Source organism: Bubalus bubalis, chromosome 8, assembly GCF_019923935.1.
Source record: "Bubalus bubalis isolate 160015118507 breed Murrah chromosome 8, NDDB_SH_1, whole genome shotgun sequence".
In the NCBI taxonomy this organism is placed as follows: Eukaryota; Metazoa; Chordata; class Mammalia; order Artiodactyla; family Bovidae; genus Bubalus; species Bubalus bubalis.
Genome location: NC_059164.1, coordinates 43796089 through 43816384, shown reverse-complemented (window position 1 = coordinate 43816384; position 20296 = coordinate 43796089). Strand labels below are relative to the sequence as shown.

Here is a 20296-nt window from a genome sequence, read left to right as displayed (position 1 = left end):
AAAACAAACACTTGGGTATTTGAATAAAAATTCAGGTGATATTTAAACATATGTGTTCAAATATGGAGATCTCAGGATTGTATTATTTTTGACTACTATAAAATATACTTTTTAAAAACTCCTGAATTTCATCGCCTATTGAACAGAAGGAAGTTGCAAAGACAAGTTATTAAATGATAAGTAAGAAATTGGCAGGAGAGGAAGTATCTAACTGTTCATTCCATCATTGATCAGCAATGCTTCCCTGAGAAACTATGAACTCTGATACATAAAAATAGCAATCTTAAACTTTCAAAAACATATTTAAATTTTGGCTATGGAAGATAGTAGCGATTCTAAACAACTTACTTTTGGATGATCCAGATCAGTTTGTATCACAGTGTGTTCCAGAGCTTTATTTCCAAATAGATCCCTGGGGATAATCCTGAATATAAAAATCAACCAATAAAATTCCCAACTAGCCTCCAAAAACTAAACCAGAGAGTAATTTGGGTCCTTTGTTTGAATCAGATTTAATATCCTTATTCCTTTCCAGAACCTTCACCTCTCTGTTGTGTGCCTTTGTCTCCTACTATGGTCCCACCTGGGCTTTCTCCACCATCAAATCTTGGATGTTTTCTTTAATATTCCACTCTAAGTGCTCATCAACAATAAGTAAATTTATTATATCTCTCTGGTAACACTTCAAATTTAACAGCTGCCTTCAACCTATCATGTTGAATGTGAGAACTTGCTTTGAGAACCAGTGTCTCTTAAGTCTCCACCCTGACCCAAACCATAGGAAAAAGGGCATAGAGGTTAGAACCTTACAATGCTGTGTCATTTCCTGAACCACAAGCTCCAGCAATTCTTCCTGTTCCCCACTCTCTTGGTTTCCTATACATATTAGTACAGATTTAACTTACTTGACCCAAAGATTGTCTCCAGCCCTCACAGGTGTTTCAGGAGAAAAAGGAGAAAGGTGTTTCAGGAGGCATACTCTATGCCTCGGATTCCTCATCTAGAAAAGGCAGATAATATTATGTACCTCAGGGGGATCTTGTAAGAATTAGAAAAAGAACATGTGAAGCTCTTAGCACAGTGTCTGAGCTCTAGTAGGTACTTCAGAAATGCTCAACAGAATTCCCAGGTGGTCCAGGGGTTAGGACTGGGCACTTTTGTTGCCATAGCCTGGGTTCAATCTCTGGTCAGGGAACTAAGATTCCCATAAGCCACATGGCACAGCCAAAAAAAAAAACATGTTCAATACTATTTGTTATTTATCATTTCTATACTTTGGAAATCTGTGCAAGTATCAAAGATCAGTTGCTAAACTTTGTATGAATACCTTGATATAAGAAATGAAAATATATTCAACTCAATATGAAAAAGTAAATCTGCATAAAAATTGTATTTCTAATGATATGTACATATTTCATTTTATTTTTCTAATAGAATAGTAATATCAAAATACAAACTGATGGGGTTAGTCTCCAAATACTTCCTCTCTTTCCGGTGATCTGTTTTTCTAGGTGAGCTAATTTTAACCTGCAACCCCATGGGCTTCTCTTCCATACCATCTGCTCCCTCAGTTGCTTCTGATATCAATTTCTTTTTTGTTTCTTTTTCATCTCAAATCCTGACCCTGAATCCTAATTTCATCCTGTTTTATGCTCCTTCACATATGAAGGGCTCAGATCCTTCCCACTGACAGGCGGCTCCATAGCCTAAATTCTGTTAAAACACCAGTGCTGTTTCCACACTTACTAGTGTTTACACCTATTCAGGGCTCATGATTCACACCACATACAACTGCTTCTCCGAGTCTGGTCTTCTAACAATTTCTAATATAATTCTCAGATTCTTGGCTTATTGCATGCGACAATTCTTCCGGTTTAGCTGGACATTTTTTTTTGCAAGGATCAGCGAAAAGTAGTGGAGAATTTGGGTTTACCAGGACCTCATTTTGGAGTGCACAGGAATCAAACATGGAAATTTATTCAGTGCATAAGCTGATTTACTGGGAAAAAAGGCTGGGGGGAGGGTAGAGGGGAGAGAATAAGATTTTATTATTACTCATCATTTGTATCTCTTCATTTGATCATCTTTAGGTATGTGCACACAGCTCTTGAAAAGCATGTGAAAATGAACCAAGCTTTTTTTAAAATTTTTATTTTCAAAAAGCAGTAAAAAGATTTATGCAGGACATTATGAAAATCTAATGCCATCATTAGGACCCAACTCCTGCAGGTTACCAGTGTGGGATCATCATCGAAAGCTGTTCGGCAAACAGGCAGGCAAGCAGGATAAGAGTATTCCTTTGATTACTATGTTGTTACAGCAACAATAATAATCAAGGGAACCTTCCTTTAGTTGGATAATCCTGCATAAATAAGTAATACAGTTAATCAAAATGTAAACATGCGGTTTTCCAACACCAGTATAGCAAAGGCAAAACTAGTTGCAACAAGAACAATTCTGTTATCCGACAATAGTGATTCTTACACTTTGCTTCTTTGCTGTGTGATCCTTATGTATTTTTTCCCATTCATCATCTTCCATATCCTGGTCAAATGTTTCAGGGTATGCTGGTAATTTGTCTTTGGGGCATTCTTCATAGTAACTCCGAACATATTTTCCTACAAACCACCCTTTGTATTCTTCAGGCATTTTGCATTCCAGGCCATTATAATGCACGTTGTAGTGATGCTTTAACCAGTAGTAGAGGTAGTGGATGTTGTAATCACATCTCCAAGGGTTCTCTCTGAGCCACAAGAGTTTCAAAAAATACAAGTCTTCTAATACACCATAGTCAAAGTTTTGCAGACTGTTGTTTGATAAATCTAACTCTTCTAAATGTGTGAGTCCTAAAAAAGCAGCTAGAAACAGAAAATATTTATTAAACCAATGAGTAATTAGGTTAAGTGCACTGTATATTATAAGGACAAATTTAAAAGTAAGAGACAATTCTCGCTGTTGAAAATAAAGGAAAAGATTTTCCTTAACCTCCTTTTTCTCAGAGTTCTTACTTTAGAAAACTTCCAAGTACTTTCTCTTCTTTTTTAAAATGTATACACATCCTTTAGAAGACTAAAGAGGCCTTTCTCAGCTCTCTGAGGAACATCCTTCTTAAAAACCTGGGAACAATCTCTTTGAAATGGAAACATCAAGGGAAGAAACACTCCTGCCTCCCAGTTACTGTGGGAGGGTAGAAGCCTTTAAGGCACAAAATTATCTCTTGTCATAAAGACAGAAGTTTGTTTTCTTCTTGATAAAGCCAATTAGCTAACACAGATGGCCACTCCAATAGCTCGGTAAGGTTTTAGAATGAACTATGTTTGGCAAGTGGTGTTGTCAAGTCTTACTTAAGGACTGAAAGTGAAAGTGAAAGTCACTCAGTCATGTCCAACTCTTTGAGACCCCATGGACTGTATAGTCCCTGGAATTCTCCAGGCCAGAATACTGGAGTGGGTAGCTTTTCCCTTCTCCTTTTCCCTTCTCTAGGTTGGATCTTCCCTACCCAGGGATCAAACACGTATTCTGAAAACACACATATGCTAGGTTGTATTTGCTTGGCTATATAAAGGGTGAGATTTCTTTCTGCCTCTGCAATCTCTTAGCAGATTGCCTGTTGTGTACATCACATTCCAATTTAATGCTTATTCAATAATAAAAGAGTTTTCTTTCTCTACTACTTTGTGGAGAGGATTTCTATGCTGGGTGAGGACTCTGGTTTTAATTATATTTCCCTAACAGTATAGAATCCCAGGGACAGGGGAGCCTGGTGGGCTGCTGTCTATGGGATCGCACAGAGTCAGACATGACTGAAGCGACTTAGCAGCAGCAGCAGCAACAGTATACATGTCTAAATGAAAAATTCTGAAACATGTTTTTACTCAAAGCTCTCCCCTTGATTAGATTAACTAGAATTTTTTATTTGATTACAATTTTTTATTTGAAAAATCAGTTTTAACTTAGATCTCTAAAAAATGTATTTTGTGCTCATGTGCATTTTTTTTAATACCCACTGGAAAAATGCCACAGAAAGACATGGATTAGGAAAATATTTCAATGTAAGACATAAGTGCACAAAAAATGAGAAATGTGTTCAGAAATCGGACAGCTCTTTGGGAAATGAATAAACTCTGAAAATGCCTAGAAAACAACCATTTCCAAGTTTATGGGGAAGAAATTATATTCTTGTATTGTCCAAAACAAAACAAAACAAAACAAAAATTATCAATATTTTGAAAACATCTGGTTGTATTTTGGCAAGCTATGGTAGCTATCAGCTTTGAATTCATATGTATTTAATTTCACCAGAGGGTAGATAATTAAAACAAATATTGAACACATAACAAAATAATACAACAAAAAGCTATTTTTCCTTCTCTGAGAGTAAAGAAATCTAAACATAAATTATCCCTATTTCAGTTAATGTGAATAGAACAGGTATGCTGTAACAGGTCAATCCTGATTTTAAATATTTTGTTTCTATTTTAAACATTTTCTCATTGCTGTTTTAAAATACTTTTGGCTAGGGTATACAGTGCCCTTATGTGGAATTTCAAAAATACACTCTCAAGCCAATACCATTAACCATTGTCATATCATTTGTTCTCAGACAAAACCCATGTGTGCTTAGTTGCATCCAACTCTTTGCAACCCCATGGAGTGTAGCCCGCCAGGCTCTTCTGTCCATGGGGATTCTCCAGGCAAGAATACTGGAGTGGGTTGCCATGCCCTCCTCCAGGGATCTTCCCAACCCAGGGATTGAACCCAGGTCTCCCACATTGCAGATGGATTCTTTACCTTCTGAGCCACCTGAGAACCCCATGAATACTGGAGTGGGTAGCCTATTGTTTCTCCAGGGGATCTTCTCGACCCAGGAAATTTTGCTTCTCCAGGGGATCTTCTCGACCCAGGAAATTTAACCTGGGATCTCCTGCATTGCAGGAGGATTCTTTACCAGCTGAACTACCAGGGAAGCCCCCCAAAGAATTATATTTTGGTGCAAAGCAATGACTTGGGTGTGGGGAGGAGGAGGGAGTGAGGAACAGGCTGCTGCCAAGGAGCAAAAGGTCAGCCCTTGCAATGATAGTTCTGAAAACACTGCATTCAAAAAAAACTAACATTGGTGAGTCAATCATCCCACTGTTTACTTTTCTTAACAGAAATTAGCCCTTCAGATTGAAAGCTTCTGTAAACATTCCTATATTTTATTTTGAAAATGCTAAAGTTGTTACTTAAACCATACGTATTTGGGCACTTTGGAAAGCTACTTTTCATTTGTTCCTTAAAGGAGGTAGATTCTAAAATAGGGGTGCCTTCTTTCCTTTTTCTGCAATAATATCTGGCATTTTATGAGACTGTTATTCACACTGCCTTTTAAAGATTGATATATTTCACTGCATTTGTATACCTATCAGCATACATCATGAAAGTAAGTTTGCTTTGGCAGTGTTTCAACTCAAAAACCCTGAATTATAGAAGGTATTTATTTTAAAGGTTTTAAAGGTCATTTTGACTTAAATGACCAGCCTGAAATGACCACTTAAAAGTTCTGAGATGCTTTTTTGTTCCAGAAGATTTACCGAGGAAAGTGGTTGACATTTTCCAGGTGCTCAGTACATATTTGTTAATGTAGAAAATATCATACTTTCCTGAAACTGAGTTGAACAAAGGGGGAAAGGATAATACTGCAGGTACTATTTCTAATACCCAAGACATGGAAGCAACCTGAGTGTCTATTGATAGATGAATGTTTATGTATATATACAGATACACACACAATATTACTCAGCCAGAATGAAATATTGCCATTTGCAGCCATATGGATGGGCTTAGAGATTAAAATAATGAGTAAGTCAGTGAAACTATATACTACTATATATAAAATAAACAACAAGGATTTCCTGTGTAGCACAGGTCACTATATTTAATATCTTGTGATAACTTATAATGAAAAAGAACCTGAAAAAATACATATGTATTCTTGAATCACTTTTCTGTACAAATGAAACTAACACAGTATTGTAAATCAACTATTTTACTTCAATTTAAAAAGACCTAAACTGACATTTCCGGAGAAGGCAATGGCACCCCACTCCAGTACTCTCGCCTGGAAAATCCCATGGATGGGGGAGCCTGGTAGGCTGCAGTCCATGGGGTCGCGAAGAGTCGGACATGACTGAGCGACTTCACTTTCACTTTTCACTTTCATGCATTGGAGAAAGCAATGGCAACCCACTCCAGTGTTCTTGCCTGGAGAATCCCAGGGACGGGGGAGCCTGGTGGGCTGCCGTCTATGGGGTCGCACAGAGTCGGACACGACTGACGCGACTTAGCAGCAAACTGACATTTCACCAAAGACAAACAGATGGCTGACGGACACAGGAAAATATGCTCGACATCGCTCACTATCAGAGAAATGCATATCAAAACCACAGGGAGATATCACCTCACACCAGTCAGAATGGTCATTATCAAAAAGTCTACAAACAACAAACGCTGGAGAGAGTCTGGAGAAAAGGGAACCCTCTTGCACTGTTGGGAATGTAAATTGATACAGCCACTATGAAAGACAGTATGGAGAGTCCTTAAAACACTGGGAATAAAACCACCATATGACCCAGCAGTCCCACACTAGGCATATACCCTGAGGAAACCAAAACCAAAAAAGATACATCTACCCCAAAGTTCACTGAAGCACTATTTACAATAGCTAGGACATGGAAGCAACCTAGATGCTCATCAACAGATGAATGGATAAAGAAGCTATGGTACATTATACAATGGAATATTACTTAGCCATAAAAGGCACACATTTGTGTCAGTTCTAATGAGGTGGATGAACCTAGAGCCTATTATACAGAGTGAAATATGTCAGAAAGAGATAAATATCATATACTAATGCATATATGTGGAATCTAGAAAGATGGTACCAATTAATTTATTTGCAGGGCAGTAATGGAGGAATAGACATAGAGAGCAGACTTAAGGATACAGGTGGGTGGGAGGGGAGGAGAGGGTGAGATGTAAGCAGAGAGTACATGGAAACCTACACTACCACATGTTAAATAGATAGCCAATGGGAATTTGCTGTATAACTCAGGGAACTCAAACGGGGGCTCTGTATCAACCTAGAGGGGTGGAGTGGGGAGGGAGATGGGAGGGAGGGGACATATGTATACCTATGGCTGATTCATGTTGATGTTTGACATAAAACAATAAAATTCTGTAAAGCAATTATCCTTCAATTAAAAAAATAAATAATTTTTTTAAAAAAAGAAAAATAACAATAACAACAAAAATAACAAAAAAAGAAAAACAACAACAACAACAAAATAGTATTCCAAGGTGGCACAAGTGGTAAAGAACCTGCCTGCCAATGCAGGAGACATAAGAGACCTGGGTTCTATCCCTGGGTCAGGAAGATCCCCTGGAGGAGGGCATGGCAATCCACTCCAGTATTCTTGCCTGGAGAATTCCATGGATAGAGGAGCCTGGCAGGCTATGGTCCATAGGGTCAACAAAGAGTTGGACATGACTGAAGTGACTTAGGATAGCATACATGCATTAATACACATTTTTAAACAGTGGGCTTCTCAATTAGCAAGACACAAATATTATGTACATTACAAATCTGATCACCATTGCAATCATTCTCAGTTCTTTCTAAATTCAGTGTGTTAACTTACCATGTTCATTCTTGTCAGGGGCCTTGCTTAGCAAATGGAGAAGAGGTTTGAAGGATGAAAAAGAATTGATCTTGATTTTGGATTAGGTAAAAATCTATCTCGGAGAAGGCAATGGCACCCCAACTCCAGTACTGTTGCCTGGAAAATCCCATGGACGGAGGAGCCTGGTAGGCTGCAGTCCATGGGGTTGCTAAGAGTCGGACACGACTGAATGACTTCACTTTTACTTTCCACTTTCATGCATTGGAGAAGGAAATGGCAACCCACCCCAGTGTTCTTGCCTGGAGAATCCCATGGACGGAGAGCCTGGTGGGCTGCAGTCCATGGGGTCGCACAGAGTTGGACACAACTGAAGCAATGTAGTAGTAGTAAAAATCTATCTGGCTTTAAGTTGAGCACATTTTATCTTAATTTATGAGCATACTTAATTTTATGAACTTAATTTATTCTGCTTAGCAGAATGTTTCAAATTTACTGTTAAAGTCTTACACTTCTTTGGGCCAATTGAATAACTGTTGCTTAGTAATATTACATACTATTACATACTTCATAAAGCAACAATTTGGCAAATATTTCTCTGAGTGCCAAGCAAGTTCTAATTAAATTCAAAGTTCTTTTTAGTTTTTCAAAAACTAAATTGTATTTACTATAAATGTTGCCAGAGAATACCTGTGGTCTGTTAAAAGGGCTATTTGTGGAACTTACCAGGATCTATGAATTGAATGCCATTGCTGCTGAGGTTTAATTTCTTTAACTCATGAACATCTTCAAACTCCTTGGGTCGAAGTTGGTTGATTTTATTGTGTGACAAGTCAAGTTTAACAATATCTGGAGGAATGTTGTTTGGAACTTTCTTCAACTCTAGAAAAAAAATCATGTTCAGGTTACCAAGCTCTCCTCTTGACCCCACTGACTCTATCACTCATGTGATAAAGAGTCAGCTCTTGAAAGGAAAAAGGATAACCCATCTAAAGCCAAAGAACTTTGCTATGAACAAGCCTGAGAATATACTGAATTCCTCCAAAGCCCAGCAACCTAAGTGCATCTCACTTAGAGGAGCAGATATCACTCATTGCTGAAATGTTCTGAGAAACTTCTTAGAGACGGCAAGGAGGACAACAGGCAGTGTGGGCCAGCAGGGCTCAAGGCTAACCGTTTGTTAGAATCACCTGGAAAGCTTTTTAAAAACAGAAAGCTGAAACAAAATAAAACCTACAAATCAAACCACTCCATGCACGTCCCCTCTGATTCCCTTCCTACTCCTCTAAGAGCTTTGACTACTAATTACTGCCTCTCTGCAGCATCTTCATTTCATCCCTCTCCTCTCAACAGATAAGCTCAGATTTCACCATCCTAAAAAAGAAGCAAAAGCCCTTGATCTTGATGACCCTCAAGCTGTTATCTTATTTCTCCTTTCCTTGGATGCTAAAATTCGAGAAAGTATAGTCCTCATTTGCTTCCTGATCACCACTTACTCCCTGAATCCTTGTGACTCAGTTGTACTCACTCATCCCTAACTCTTCCCGAGGTACTGCAGTAACTGGACCCCTCAGGAACAACAGTAACAATAATGCTGCTACCACTACTTCTGCTACAAGAGAAGCCTCTGGAAGAAGAGTCCAGTTTCCATAGGTTAATAGGCAATTAAGGTTCTCCTATCTTTCATATTTATATTTGTCTTTAAATTATGTTTTTATAGAACTATAAAGCGTGTTTATTTTATATTTTAGCATAATACTTGCCCTTTATTTTAATCTTGAGCAAAATATTCTGAAGAGGTTTTGCTCAGTTCTAAGTAGAGCAAGTGGAACCTATGAAGAGAAACAAACCTGTTCGGACCTAAGAAACTAGAAGCAACAAATAAAATATGCAGATTAGTTCATACCTGAGAAGTAGCATGACCAAAGACTTCTTGAATATGTAGAAATTCTTTGAACTAGGTACAGTAAAGTTTATGAAAGGTGGTATACATCTATCCATGATTCCCTTTTTGCTACAGAATAACTGAGTTGCTGATAATTTCTTCCAAATATTTTTTAAAAACCCTCTGGTATATATGATTTCTTAACTAATAGTATGTTTATCTTCATAAAGATCCAGTCTTATTTCCTCCCTTCTTTTAACAGCTTAGAATCCATGGTCAATGGTTTCCTTCTCTGGTATCCTTATTACTGTTAAATCAGCTTTTTTCTTCTTGATGGGATCTTGGTATCTTAGTATCTCCGCATAAGAACTTTTCTAGGTGTCCTAACAACTATTAAGTGCGAGAATCCTGTAAGCTAGAAAGTACATTTATCCTCATTTTACAGATAAAGTAGAGGCACAACGTGTTCATAGTCACACACCTAGGATTTAAACAAGACATGCTAGCCCCCAAACCTGTGCTTCTAACTGCTATGCTCTGCTGGCTAGTCCTGGTACCTTTCAGTCTCATTTATGCTGCCCATCTGCCTACAATCCTCAAACTTGGCATATGTAGGGTAAAGTGAGGATGGGGCAGCAACAGGGGTGGAAACAATATATTGGGATGGCTATAAGACCTTTCTGGCTCTGTATTTAAAATGACATCTCGCTGCTTTCAAGCAGATAACAGTAATAATACCATTTCCATTTTTTTTTTTCCAATAGTAGATAGCAACATCAGACACAGTGTACATCTTACTGATTTTTTTTTTTTCATTTTCATACCCTCCTAGCCATGAAAGCTTCATGAAGGAGGTTTAGAACAATGTCTAATACATTACAAATAAATAAGCCAGCCTCTAAAATGGCACCCAACAATCCCTCTACTGATATTCATGTTCTTGTGTAAACTCTTCTCCCTAAGTATGGGCTGAACCTAGTGACTTGCTTCTAACAATAGAATGTAGCAAATATGATAGGATGTCACTTTCATAATTAGGTTATCAGTAATTGTGACTTCTGTCATGCTAGCAGACTCTCTTTTGGTGGCTTTGATGAAGCAAGGTGCCATGTTGGAGAGGCTTACATGGCAAGTAATTAAGGGTGGCCTCTGGCTGACAGCCAGCAAGGAACTCAGGCCCTCAGTCCTTAAGGAACTGAATCCTGCCAAGCCATATGAGCTTGGAAGAAGATGTGTTTCCAGTTGAGCCTTCAGATGAGACCACAGAACCAAGCCCTGGTCAATACCTTATTGCAGCCTAGTGAGAGATCCTGAAGCAGTGGACTTAGCTAACCCATGTCTGGCTTCCTGACCTACAGAAACTGTGAGATAATAAAGTGTGTTGCTTTAAGCTGCTAGGGTTTGGGGTAGTTTTTAGGCAGCAACAAAGTTAGTTATCTAATAACACATGGGAAACAATGAGCTCGTTAACTATGTTGAGTTTCAATTCAGTTGCTCAGTAGTGTCCGACTCTTTGTGACCCCATAGACTGCAGCACGCCAGGCTTCTCTGTTCATCACCATCTCCTGAAGCTTGCTCAAACTCATGTCCATTGAGTCGGTGATGCCATCCAACCATCTCAGCCTCTGTCGTCCCCTTCTCCTCCTGCCCCCAATCCCTCCCAGCATCAGGGTCTTTTCAAATAAGTCAGTTCTTCGCATCAGGTGGCCAAAGTATTGGAACTTCAGCTTCAGCATCAGGCCTTCCAATGAATATTCAGGACTGATTTCCTTGCGGATGGACTGGTTCGATCTCCTTGCAGTCCAAGGGACTCTCAAGAGTCTTCTCCAACACCACAGTTCAAAAGGATCAATTCTTTGGCGCTCAGCTTTCTTTGTAGTCCAAATTTCACATCCACACATGACTACTGGAAAAACCATAGCTTTGACTAGATGGACCTTTGTTGGCAAAGCAATGTCTCTGCTTTTTAATATGCTGTCTAGGTTGGTCATAGCTTTTCTTCCAAGGAGCAAGTGTCTTTTAATTTCATGGCTGCAGATATCATCTGCAGTGATTTTGAAGCCCAAAATGATTCATCAATATTGAAAGTATGGGAGAAGGAAATGGCAACCCACTCCAGTATTCTTGCCTGGAAAAGTCCATGGACAGAGGAGCCTGGCTGGCTGCAGTCCATGGGGTTACATGACTGAGCATGTGTGCATGAGGGTGGAGGGTCACGGGTAGGTAGCAATAAACTGGTAGAACTAAAAAAAAAAAAAAAAATATTGAAAGTATGAAAGTGAAAGTGTTAGTCGCTCAATCATGTCCTACTCTTTGTGACCCCAGGGGCTGTAACCTGCCAGGCTTTTTGTCCATGGAATTCTCCAGGCAAGAATACTGGAGTGAGTTGCCATTGTCTTCTCCAGGGGAATCTTCCCAACCCAGAAATCGAACCTAGGTCTCCTGCATTGCAGACAGATTCTTTACCATCTGAGCCACCAGGGAAGCCATAAGAATATTGAGCCCTCTTATAGTAAAAGTGCTTTGAAAATTTGGATTGATTTTATTTCCATCCTCTGATAAGATACTGTCTCATTTGACCTAGAGCTGTGTTTGCCAACACATAGAAAAGTGAAAGATTTTAAGATTTGAACTTATAATGTTGAAATACTGAGGTAATATCCTCCTTTAGGACCAGCAAGACCCTGACTGGAGAGCTACATTCTCTCTTACATACTCCATGTAAACAAGGAGATGGAGATGCTAGAAAGAACTGAAAACCACAGAGAGAACACTTGAGGGTAGGCAGAAGAAATAATTTCTTGACATTTAGCATTTAGAATAATTATTGGCAATGAATGGTTGTGGCATTTTCTCAGATTTTTAAAAGAAAATAAAGTTTTATTTCAAAATATCCAGGATCCCACCTCCCCTGTCTTCCCTCACTGTGACCACATTGGTCTAAGCCACCATCACCTCTTGTCTGGATCATCCCAATATTGTCCTAAGTCCACATGACTTTAAAACATAAGTCAGATCTGTCACTTTACCAGATGGCAGAATCCTTTTTTTCTCATCTCACTATGAATAAAAGCCCAAGTCCTCACCAAAACCCTACAAAGCCATTAAGGGCTGAGGTCTTCCTTGCCAGCAGAGTTAGTATCTTCTAGGCTCTGGAAGAAGGCAATGGCACCCCAATCCAGTGCTCTTGCTTGGAAAATCCCATGGACGGAGGAGCCTGGTAGGCTGCAGTCCATGGGGTCGCTAAGAGGCACGACTGAGCGACTTCATTTTCACTTTTCACTTTCATGCACTGGAGAAGGAAATGGCAACCACTCCAGTATTCTTGCTTGGAGAATCCCAGGGACAGAGGAGCCTAGTGGGCTGCCATCTATGGGGTTGCACAGAGTCAGACATGACTGAAGCGACTTAGCAGCAGCAGCAGCAGCAGGCTCTGGAAAGCAGCTTATTTATCAGGATTTGCTTGCTGAACCAACATCTGTTGGGTTGGGCATGAGAGTGAATGATAAGAGACCTTTCAAGCAACCAGTGTAGAACAAGTTAAAGTGCTACTGCTGCTGCTAAGTTGCTTCAGTCGTGTCCAACCCTGTGCGACCCCATAGATGACAGCCCACCAGGCTCCCCTGTCCCTGGGATTCTCAAGGCAAGAACACTGGAGTGAGTTGCCATTTCCTTCTCCAATGCATGAAAGTGAAAAGTGAAAGTGAAGTCACTCAGTTGTATCCAACTCTTAGTGACCCCATGGACTGCAGCCTGCCAGGCTCCTCCGTCCATGGGATTTTCCAGGCAAGAGTACTGGAGTGGGTTGCCATTGCCTTCTCCAAAGCTAAAGTGGGTTTACCACAAATAAATGGGTAGAAAAAATGTTTATGAGAACACACTGAAACCCAGTTTAACCATTGTGGCAGACCTGTGGAAGAGGAATATGAATTGCAGAACCAACTTTGGCATTGTTACCAGCAGCCCTGGGTAAAAATAGGATCCACAAGTAATACCAGTAAAGGCAAACCAAAGCCTCTACCAGTAGGTTTAGAACACATGGAAAAATCTTATTTGTTGTACTGATGAGTAAAAACAGTCTTTTGTTTTTAACCTTAAACTTAAATGACAGTTGCAAATATTGATGTGAAATATGGTTGCCTTTGATAAAGATTATATAAACGTCCTGAGACCAGAAGTCAAATTTGGTCAATGCCCCCATTTCTAGACCAGGCACCACATGGTTATTTGCTGCTATCCAATAATTTTGGTAAACCTTCAATAAATGCCAAATTTACTTGATTATCACCCCTGACAAGCATTGCCTGTCCCCTCACCAAACTTCGCTGATTTTGAGGAGGAAACTGGGATTTTTTCCATGTAATTTCCCATTTAGTAGGCTATCTTGATTGTCAGCAATGTCAGAACTACTCTGAAGGTTTGGTAGTGGTAGGTAAAGAGACATAAGTGACCTTAGTCTATTGTGAATTAAAGATTCCTAATTACTCTTCAAACTAATAGTGAAATTAACTTTGGAGGCAGCTGGGAGCAATTTTTGGTCATAATTCTCCCCAGCCCTAATCTTAGGAGGAAAATGAATCCTTAAAAATAGCAAATTATTCTGGTAAGTGTGAAGCTAAAAAGCAGTTTTTAAAACTTACTTTCACGTATTTTTGCCAAATCCATCCATCTCAATAAGGTATAAATATGCCTTTTAACTAATCTCACATTTTATTCCCTTTGAAAGACTAAGTTTTGTTGGCAAAGTGCCTGTCTCCCAGTGAATAGAGCTATTATTTTCTTTTTCTTGTTGTCAGATGTTTAAGGCAAAAATAGTGATCTTTGAGGTCTATGTGGTCAAACTGGTATGTATTAGGTACCCTATGCACACCATCTGACTCATCATCCATCAGTTGGGGAAGGTATAACTCCCAAGGCAGGGGAATCTGTATTCAGGTTCCTTGTGTGTGATTGCATGTTGATGTGTTGTACAGAGCCTAAGAGGACAGTCAATACTGGGAGGAAGCACCCAGAAGGCTTTTATAAAGTCTTCTTGGTTAACAGGCATACCCCAAATCTTGAAGGTGATGGTATATGGTGAATTGTATGGTGACCAATTGGAGAAGGCAATGGCACCCCACTCCAGTACTCTTGCCTGGAAAATCCCATGGACGGAGGAACCTGGTGGGCTGCAGTTCATGGGGTCGCTAAGAGTCGCACACGACTGAGTGACTTCACTTTCACCTTTCACTTTCATGCATTGGAGAAGGAAATGGCAACCCACTTCAGTGTTCTTGTCTGGAGAATCCCAGGGACAGGGGAGCCTGGTGGGCTGCCATCTATGGGGTTGCACAGAGTCAGACACAACTGAAGCAACTTAGCAGCAGTAGCAGCAGCAACATGGTGACCAATGGCTTGGGAATTGCTTAGGGACTACCTACATGACCTTAAAGGGCAACTTAACTTCTCTACTCCTCAGCTTCTTTCTTCATAAAATGATAATGCTAGTATTCCTTTAAGGTTGTGAGGAGTAAATGTGTGTGTGTGCTCAGTCGCTTCAGTCATGTCTGATTCTTTGCGACTCCGTGGACCATAGCCCACCAGGCTACTCTGTCCATGGGATTTTCCAGGCAAGAATACTGGAATGGGTTGCCATGCCCTCCTCCAGAGGAACTTCCCGACCCAGCAACAGAAACCAGGTCTCCTGCATTGCAGGTGGATTCTTTACTACTGAACCACTAGGGAAGCCCCAAGGATTAAATGACAATGCATAAAACTGCTATATCTTAGGCACACAGAGCATTTAGATGGCAGTTCTCATTAATATGGGCTTCCCTGGTGGGTCAGATGGTAAAGAATCTGCTGGCAATGCAGAAGACCTGGGTTTGACCCCTGGAGAAGGAAATGGCTACCCACTCCAGTATTCTTGCCTGGAGAATTCCATGGACAGAAGAGTCTGGTGGGCTACAGTTCATGGGGTTGTAAAGAGTCGGACATGACTGAGCAACTAACACTTCTCATTAATACCACTGCTAGTTCCATTCTTGACTTCTTTAGGGCTTCCCTGGTGGCTCAGATGGTAAAAATTCTGCCTGCAACATGGGAGACCTGGGTTTGATCCCTGGGTTGGGAAGATCCCCTGGAGAAGGGAACAGCTTCCCACTCCAGTATTCTTGCCTGGAGAATTCCATGGACAGAGCAGCCTGGCAGGCTACAGTCCATGGGGCTGCAAAGAGTTGGACACAACTGAGCAACTTTAAAGAAAAAAAAAAAGAGAGAGAGAGAGATCCTACATGGTGTCCAACATGTGAAGCACAATCAAAAATATTGCTATATTCTGGCAGAGAGTTAAGAGATAAATACTGCTGAACAGTCATTCTTAGTAGCTGACATTTATTATCTATTTATAAAATGGAATAAGGAAAACTACAATGGATAAAATTCAGATTGTCATACTTGAATTCTAGTCATGATTTTTAATTACTATGTATTTTTATTTTTAAAAGTTGCTTAAATTACTGCTTTGTAAGAGCAAAGGAAGCAGCTCAACTATTGCCATCAATCTAAAGAACATGGCCCTGTGCCAGGCAGTACCAAAGGGAATTTAAAAGACAAGATCCTTGACTTTAAACTTATGAGAATCAACAATATAACAAAAAATGAAAAGTAAATGATCAACTGAATCAATAGAGTGATATCAACCATAGTGAGAGAGATTTATATTGATGATATTAAAAGAAAAAAAACTACCCTTCATTTTATAATCTAAAAAGTATAGGCTCTGATTTACACCATTATTAATATGTGGAGGAACTCAAGTTGTCTTTAGTGTATGAACCTGAATGATATGTACTAGCTGTGCATGTCATGAAACTTTGCTTTCCAGTAAACAATATGTGTTTCTAAAGCAAGGACAATGAATTTATGGGGCATATCTGAAAGGTTGTGCTTAGACAACAATAACTTGAGGAAGGAAAGCAATAAAAATAAATTTGTATTTTTCTAAGTTGATTTTTGCCAAGAGTCAAAAATATTATGGAAACAAAGACAAAGGCAGAAATAGACTTACTAGAGAAGGAATGGCCCAAGGGTAGGAAAACAGTAAATAAGAAAGTTCTTTCCTACTATGTTATCTTTTCTTAAATTACAGTGTGGTCCACGACTGAAGCGACTTAGCAGCAGCAGCAGCTAGTTGTAGAAATCTTCAATTTTGTTTTGATGGCATTTTTTCTCAGATAATTAATGAGTTTAACTCTATTTTCTCTGGTATAGCAAGTGCAAATGAACTTTAGCTTAAGGATAGAACCTCAGCACTATCAAGTAATTTTTTAACTCAAGTCTAGGAATAGTAGCTTCGTAATCGTTTTTTTAAATATATAATTCAAGTTTTTAAGCATTACAAAGAAAATCCTAGTAAAACACGTTCTTTGGCGTGAAGCACCAAGTACTCACTGTAGCAGTGAGTTACAGAGAAACGATGTGTACCAACTTTCCTCAAATTCTTTAATGCTTCCCTTGTTCAGGAGCTTGTTTGAACATGATTAGATTAATTCTTGGAGAAGGCGATGGCACCCCACTCCAGTACTCTTGCCTGGAAAATCCCATGGATGGAGGAGCCTGGTAGGCTGCAGTCCATGGGGTCACTAAGAGTCGGACATGACTGAGCGACTTCACTTTCACTTTTCACTTTCATGCATTGGAGAAGGAAATGGCAACCCACTCCAGTGTTCTTGCCTGGAGAATCCCAGGGAGAGGGGAGCCTGGTGGGCTGCCGTCTATGGGGTCGCACAGAGTAGGACACGACTGAAGTGACGCAGCAGCAGCAGCAGCAGCAGACTAATTCTGGACGCCAGCAGGCTCAGGTGGACTTAGCTTTGCTGCTTACCTGTGAGACCACAAGCAAGTGTCTGAATGTCCCTTAGCCTCTTTCTCCTCCTCCTCCCCTCTACAGATGGGGATATTACTACTACCTTGCTGGCAGCTGTGGACAGCATGTATGTGGAATACCTGGAGCATAGTAGGTTCTCAATTAATGAGCACTTTCTCTCGAACTTAAAGGATCCCATGATGGCATCTCCCAGCTTACAATGCTGTCATTGCTCTACTTTAGCATCAAAATTCACAGAGTGTCATAGTAAGCAAATCTTTTGGTGTCATATGGTCATGGTGCTATCTAACCAGGTGCCACCTTCCACACTCAGAGTGAGGGGGACAAGCCTTGAGCATGACTTTGCTGATAAATCAACAAATTGACTTCTGTTTCTTCAACATTAACAGATTCCTGTCTATAATTTCTTTGAGACGTGCTGGAGTCTCTTGGTTCATCTTAACATTTCCTTTCTGTTCTTAAAAAAAAAAAAAAACCTTACAGTAATTGGAAGGAATAATACCATTTTCTATACAACCCTAATTCAATGACATCTGGCTTTAATATTACAAATAAGTTATTAACCCATGCCAGAAATGAAAGAGACAACTAAATTGTTTGTTGTCCTAGGGTAGATTAACAGTGCTCAGAACACACTTTGAGAGTGTCTTCACTAACATGTCAAGAGCCTCACTAATATCTCCCATGGCGGAAATGACACCAGAAATTCTAAGTCATGGGTGCGTGGTGGTGGTGCACGGATTCATAACGTTCAAAAAGCATTTTTAATCGCCCACAAAAATGAAAAAGCAAGCAACTTACAAACCTTTTCTTCTGCAGTCCAGTGTCTGTATGGGAAATACGTAGTTGTGACAAAGAGTAGAGTCCACCTCAGTCTTGATGACTGGGGGTTTTCCTGACAATTGGGGTCTTGGCTCCAATTGTTCACTTTCTTCTTCATTACATAACTGTTCAGATTTTATCTGCCTCAGTTTTTTATTTTTCAGTTCTTGTGGGCTTTCACACTTGGCATAGTTCCCCAAATTCCGATTCCTTGGGATCTGCAGCATTGAAATAAGCGTTTCCATCTCACAAGTACAATGCCAGGGGTTGTCATAAAGACGCAGATAGCTCAGGAGAGGTGTATAAATGAACACTTCCTCTGTCAAGACTTTGATCTGGTTGTGCTGCAGTAAGAGAGTGGTGAGTTTATTTAAACCGAAGAAAGCCTCACTCTCAATTTTGGAGATCTCATTCTGTTGTAGATCCAAGCTTTTCAGCTTTTTAAACTTGGAAAACATGCTGTTCTTCAGTATGCGGATTTTGTTTCTTGCTAACAGCATGTGCAGCAAATCCTGAGGCCAGTCGGGCAGCACATAAACTAGTTTTCTTTCTTGACAATCTAAGTATTTTTCGTGAAGGTATGTGTACACCTCACAGGGGAGGCCTGGTGCATAGCGTTTGACCGGGTTGGAGCTTTTCTGGCTCCCACCAGCCCGGCCATGGTTCACTCGGTTTCTTGCACCCCCAGGGCTTGCCTTGCGGAGCTCAGCGGCTTTACAAAAGAAAAGTAGGATTACGATGGTCGCCACCCGCATCCTGACATCCAGCTGGTCCCAATTACTTGGTGTGACAGATGGAACAATGAAAGTATTCCTTTGAAATCCAAGTTTGGGTAATCTTAACTAAAGCAGTTCAGGAAGAATGAGACCCAGCTGAGGTATGGCAGTCCCTAGATTGCAAAAGGAAAAAAAATAGAGACCTTTGTGAACATTGCAACTGACTAATAAAATCAAATTTTCAAGTTTTTTTTTCCTAAACTATGAAAGTATGATAACACATTTACAGGAGACTTGGAAAATACAGAGCAAAGTTACATATAGTTCTACTATATATTACAATGTTTTTAAGTACGCAAATTAAGATTTTTTAGTTGGGGTTTCAATATCAAACTCTCAAAACTTAATAGAATAGACGGAAAAGTAGAAGGAAAGAGTAGACCTGAAAGACACTATGAACCAATTCAACATAATCAAGATTTATACAATTTTCACCCAACAGCAGGATACAAATTCTATTCAAGTTCCCATAAACTAAACCAGGAGACATGGAACTCAAGTTATTTTTTATTTTAAGGCAAAGGCATTCCAATTATTATAATAAAGGTACATGTAGAAAGTGGTGTACAAAGCGCGACACCCTCCTGCTTGCCTGGTTTCATGGCTAAATATTTGGGCTCTGAATGTGAATCACAGCTCTTCTACTTGCTGGACTGTGTGATCTCAGGCTAACTACTTAACTTCATCTTCAGCATCTGTGAAGAGGGACTGATGATACCTCTAGTATTTGGGGGGAAGATGAAACAGGCTCACCGCAATGAATACTTCACAGTTCCTGGTCCAGGGGAAGAACTCAGTTAAACTGTTAGGATTTAGCATTATGAAAACTGAAACTGGATTCAAGAAATTAAAGGGATTCTTCTCATAGCTTTGAGATGTGCAAACAAGAGTAGGACTCCAACGGATGTTCTGCTGAACTTATTTTTCTGTTTCCTTTGCTGTCTCACAATCACCAATCATGTTGAATGTGGGAAATGCTCAGGGTAAATTGCCAACTGTCCTTGCCATCTCCTGCACATCTTGGTTCAAATGTCACCTTCTCAGCAAAACCTTTTCTGGCTGCTCTATTTAAAGTAGCACTTCTTCCCACTCACTGGTGATTCTCTAATCCATTTCTTGTTTTATTTCTCTCCAGAGCACGTATCACCATCTGTCAAAATAAGTATTTTGCCTCTTTTGTTTATTGTCCTTCTTCCCCAACTAGGATATAAACTTCCTAAGGACAGGAATTTTTCTCTATTTTGTTCACTGCTGTTATTTCCAGCACCTGCAGAGTTTCTAGTACATA

General features: G+C 39.8%; 2 protein-coding genes across 2 annotated transcripts in view; one reads left to right on the top strand and one right to left on the bottom strand.

The window, feature by feature from the left end:
* FBXL13 (F-box and leucine rich repeat protein 13) overlaps positions 1 to 20296 on the top strand; it is a 214514-nt gene that overhangs the window by 81996 nt on the left and 112222 nt on the right. The window lies entirely within an intron of this gene.
* LRRC17 (leucine rich repeat containing 17) overlaps positions 2181 to 20296 on the bottom strand; it is a 35683-nt gene continuing 17567 nt past the window's right edge. The window contains exons 2-4 of the mRNA XM_006049859.4: positions 18216 to 19121; positions 8385 to 8540; positions 2181 to 2858 (exon numbers count right to left, since the gene is read on the bottom strand). Coding sequence (XP_006049921.2) covers positions 2461 to 2858; positions 8385 to 8540; positions 18216 to 18987 — 1326 coding nt within the window. The 5' untranslated portion in view covers positions 18988 to 19121 and the 3' untranslated portion in view covers positions 2181 to 2460. The remainder of the gene's footprint in view (positions 2859 to 8384; positions 8541 to 18215; positions 19122 to 20296) is intronic.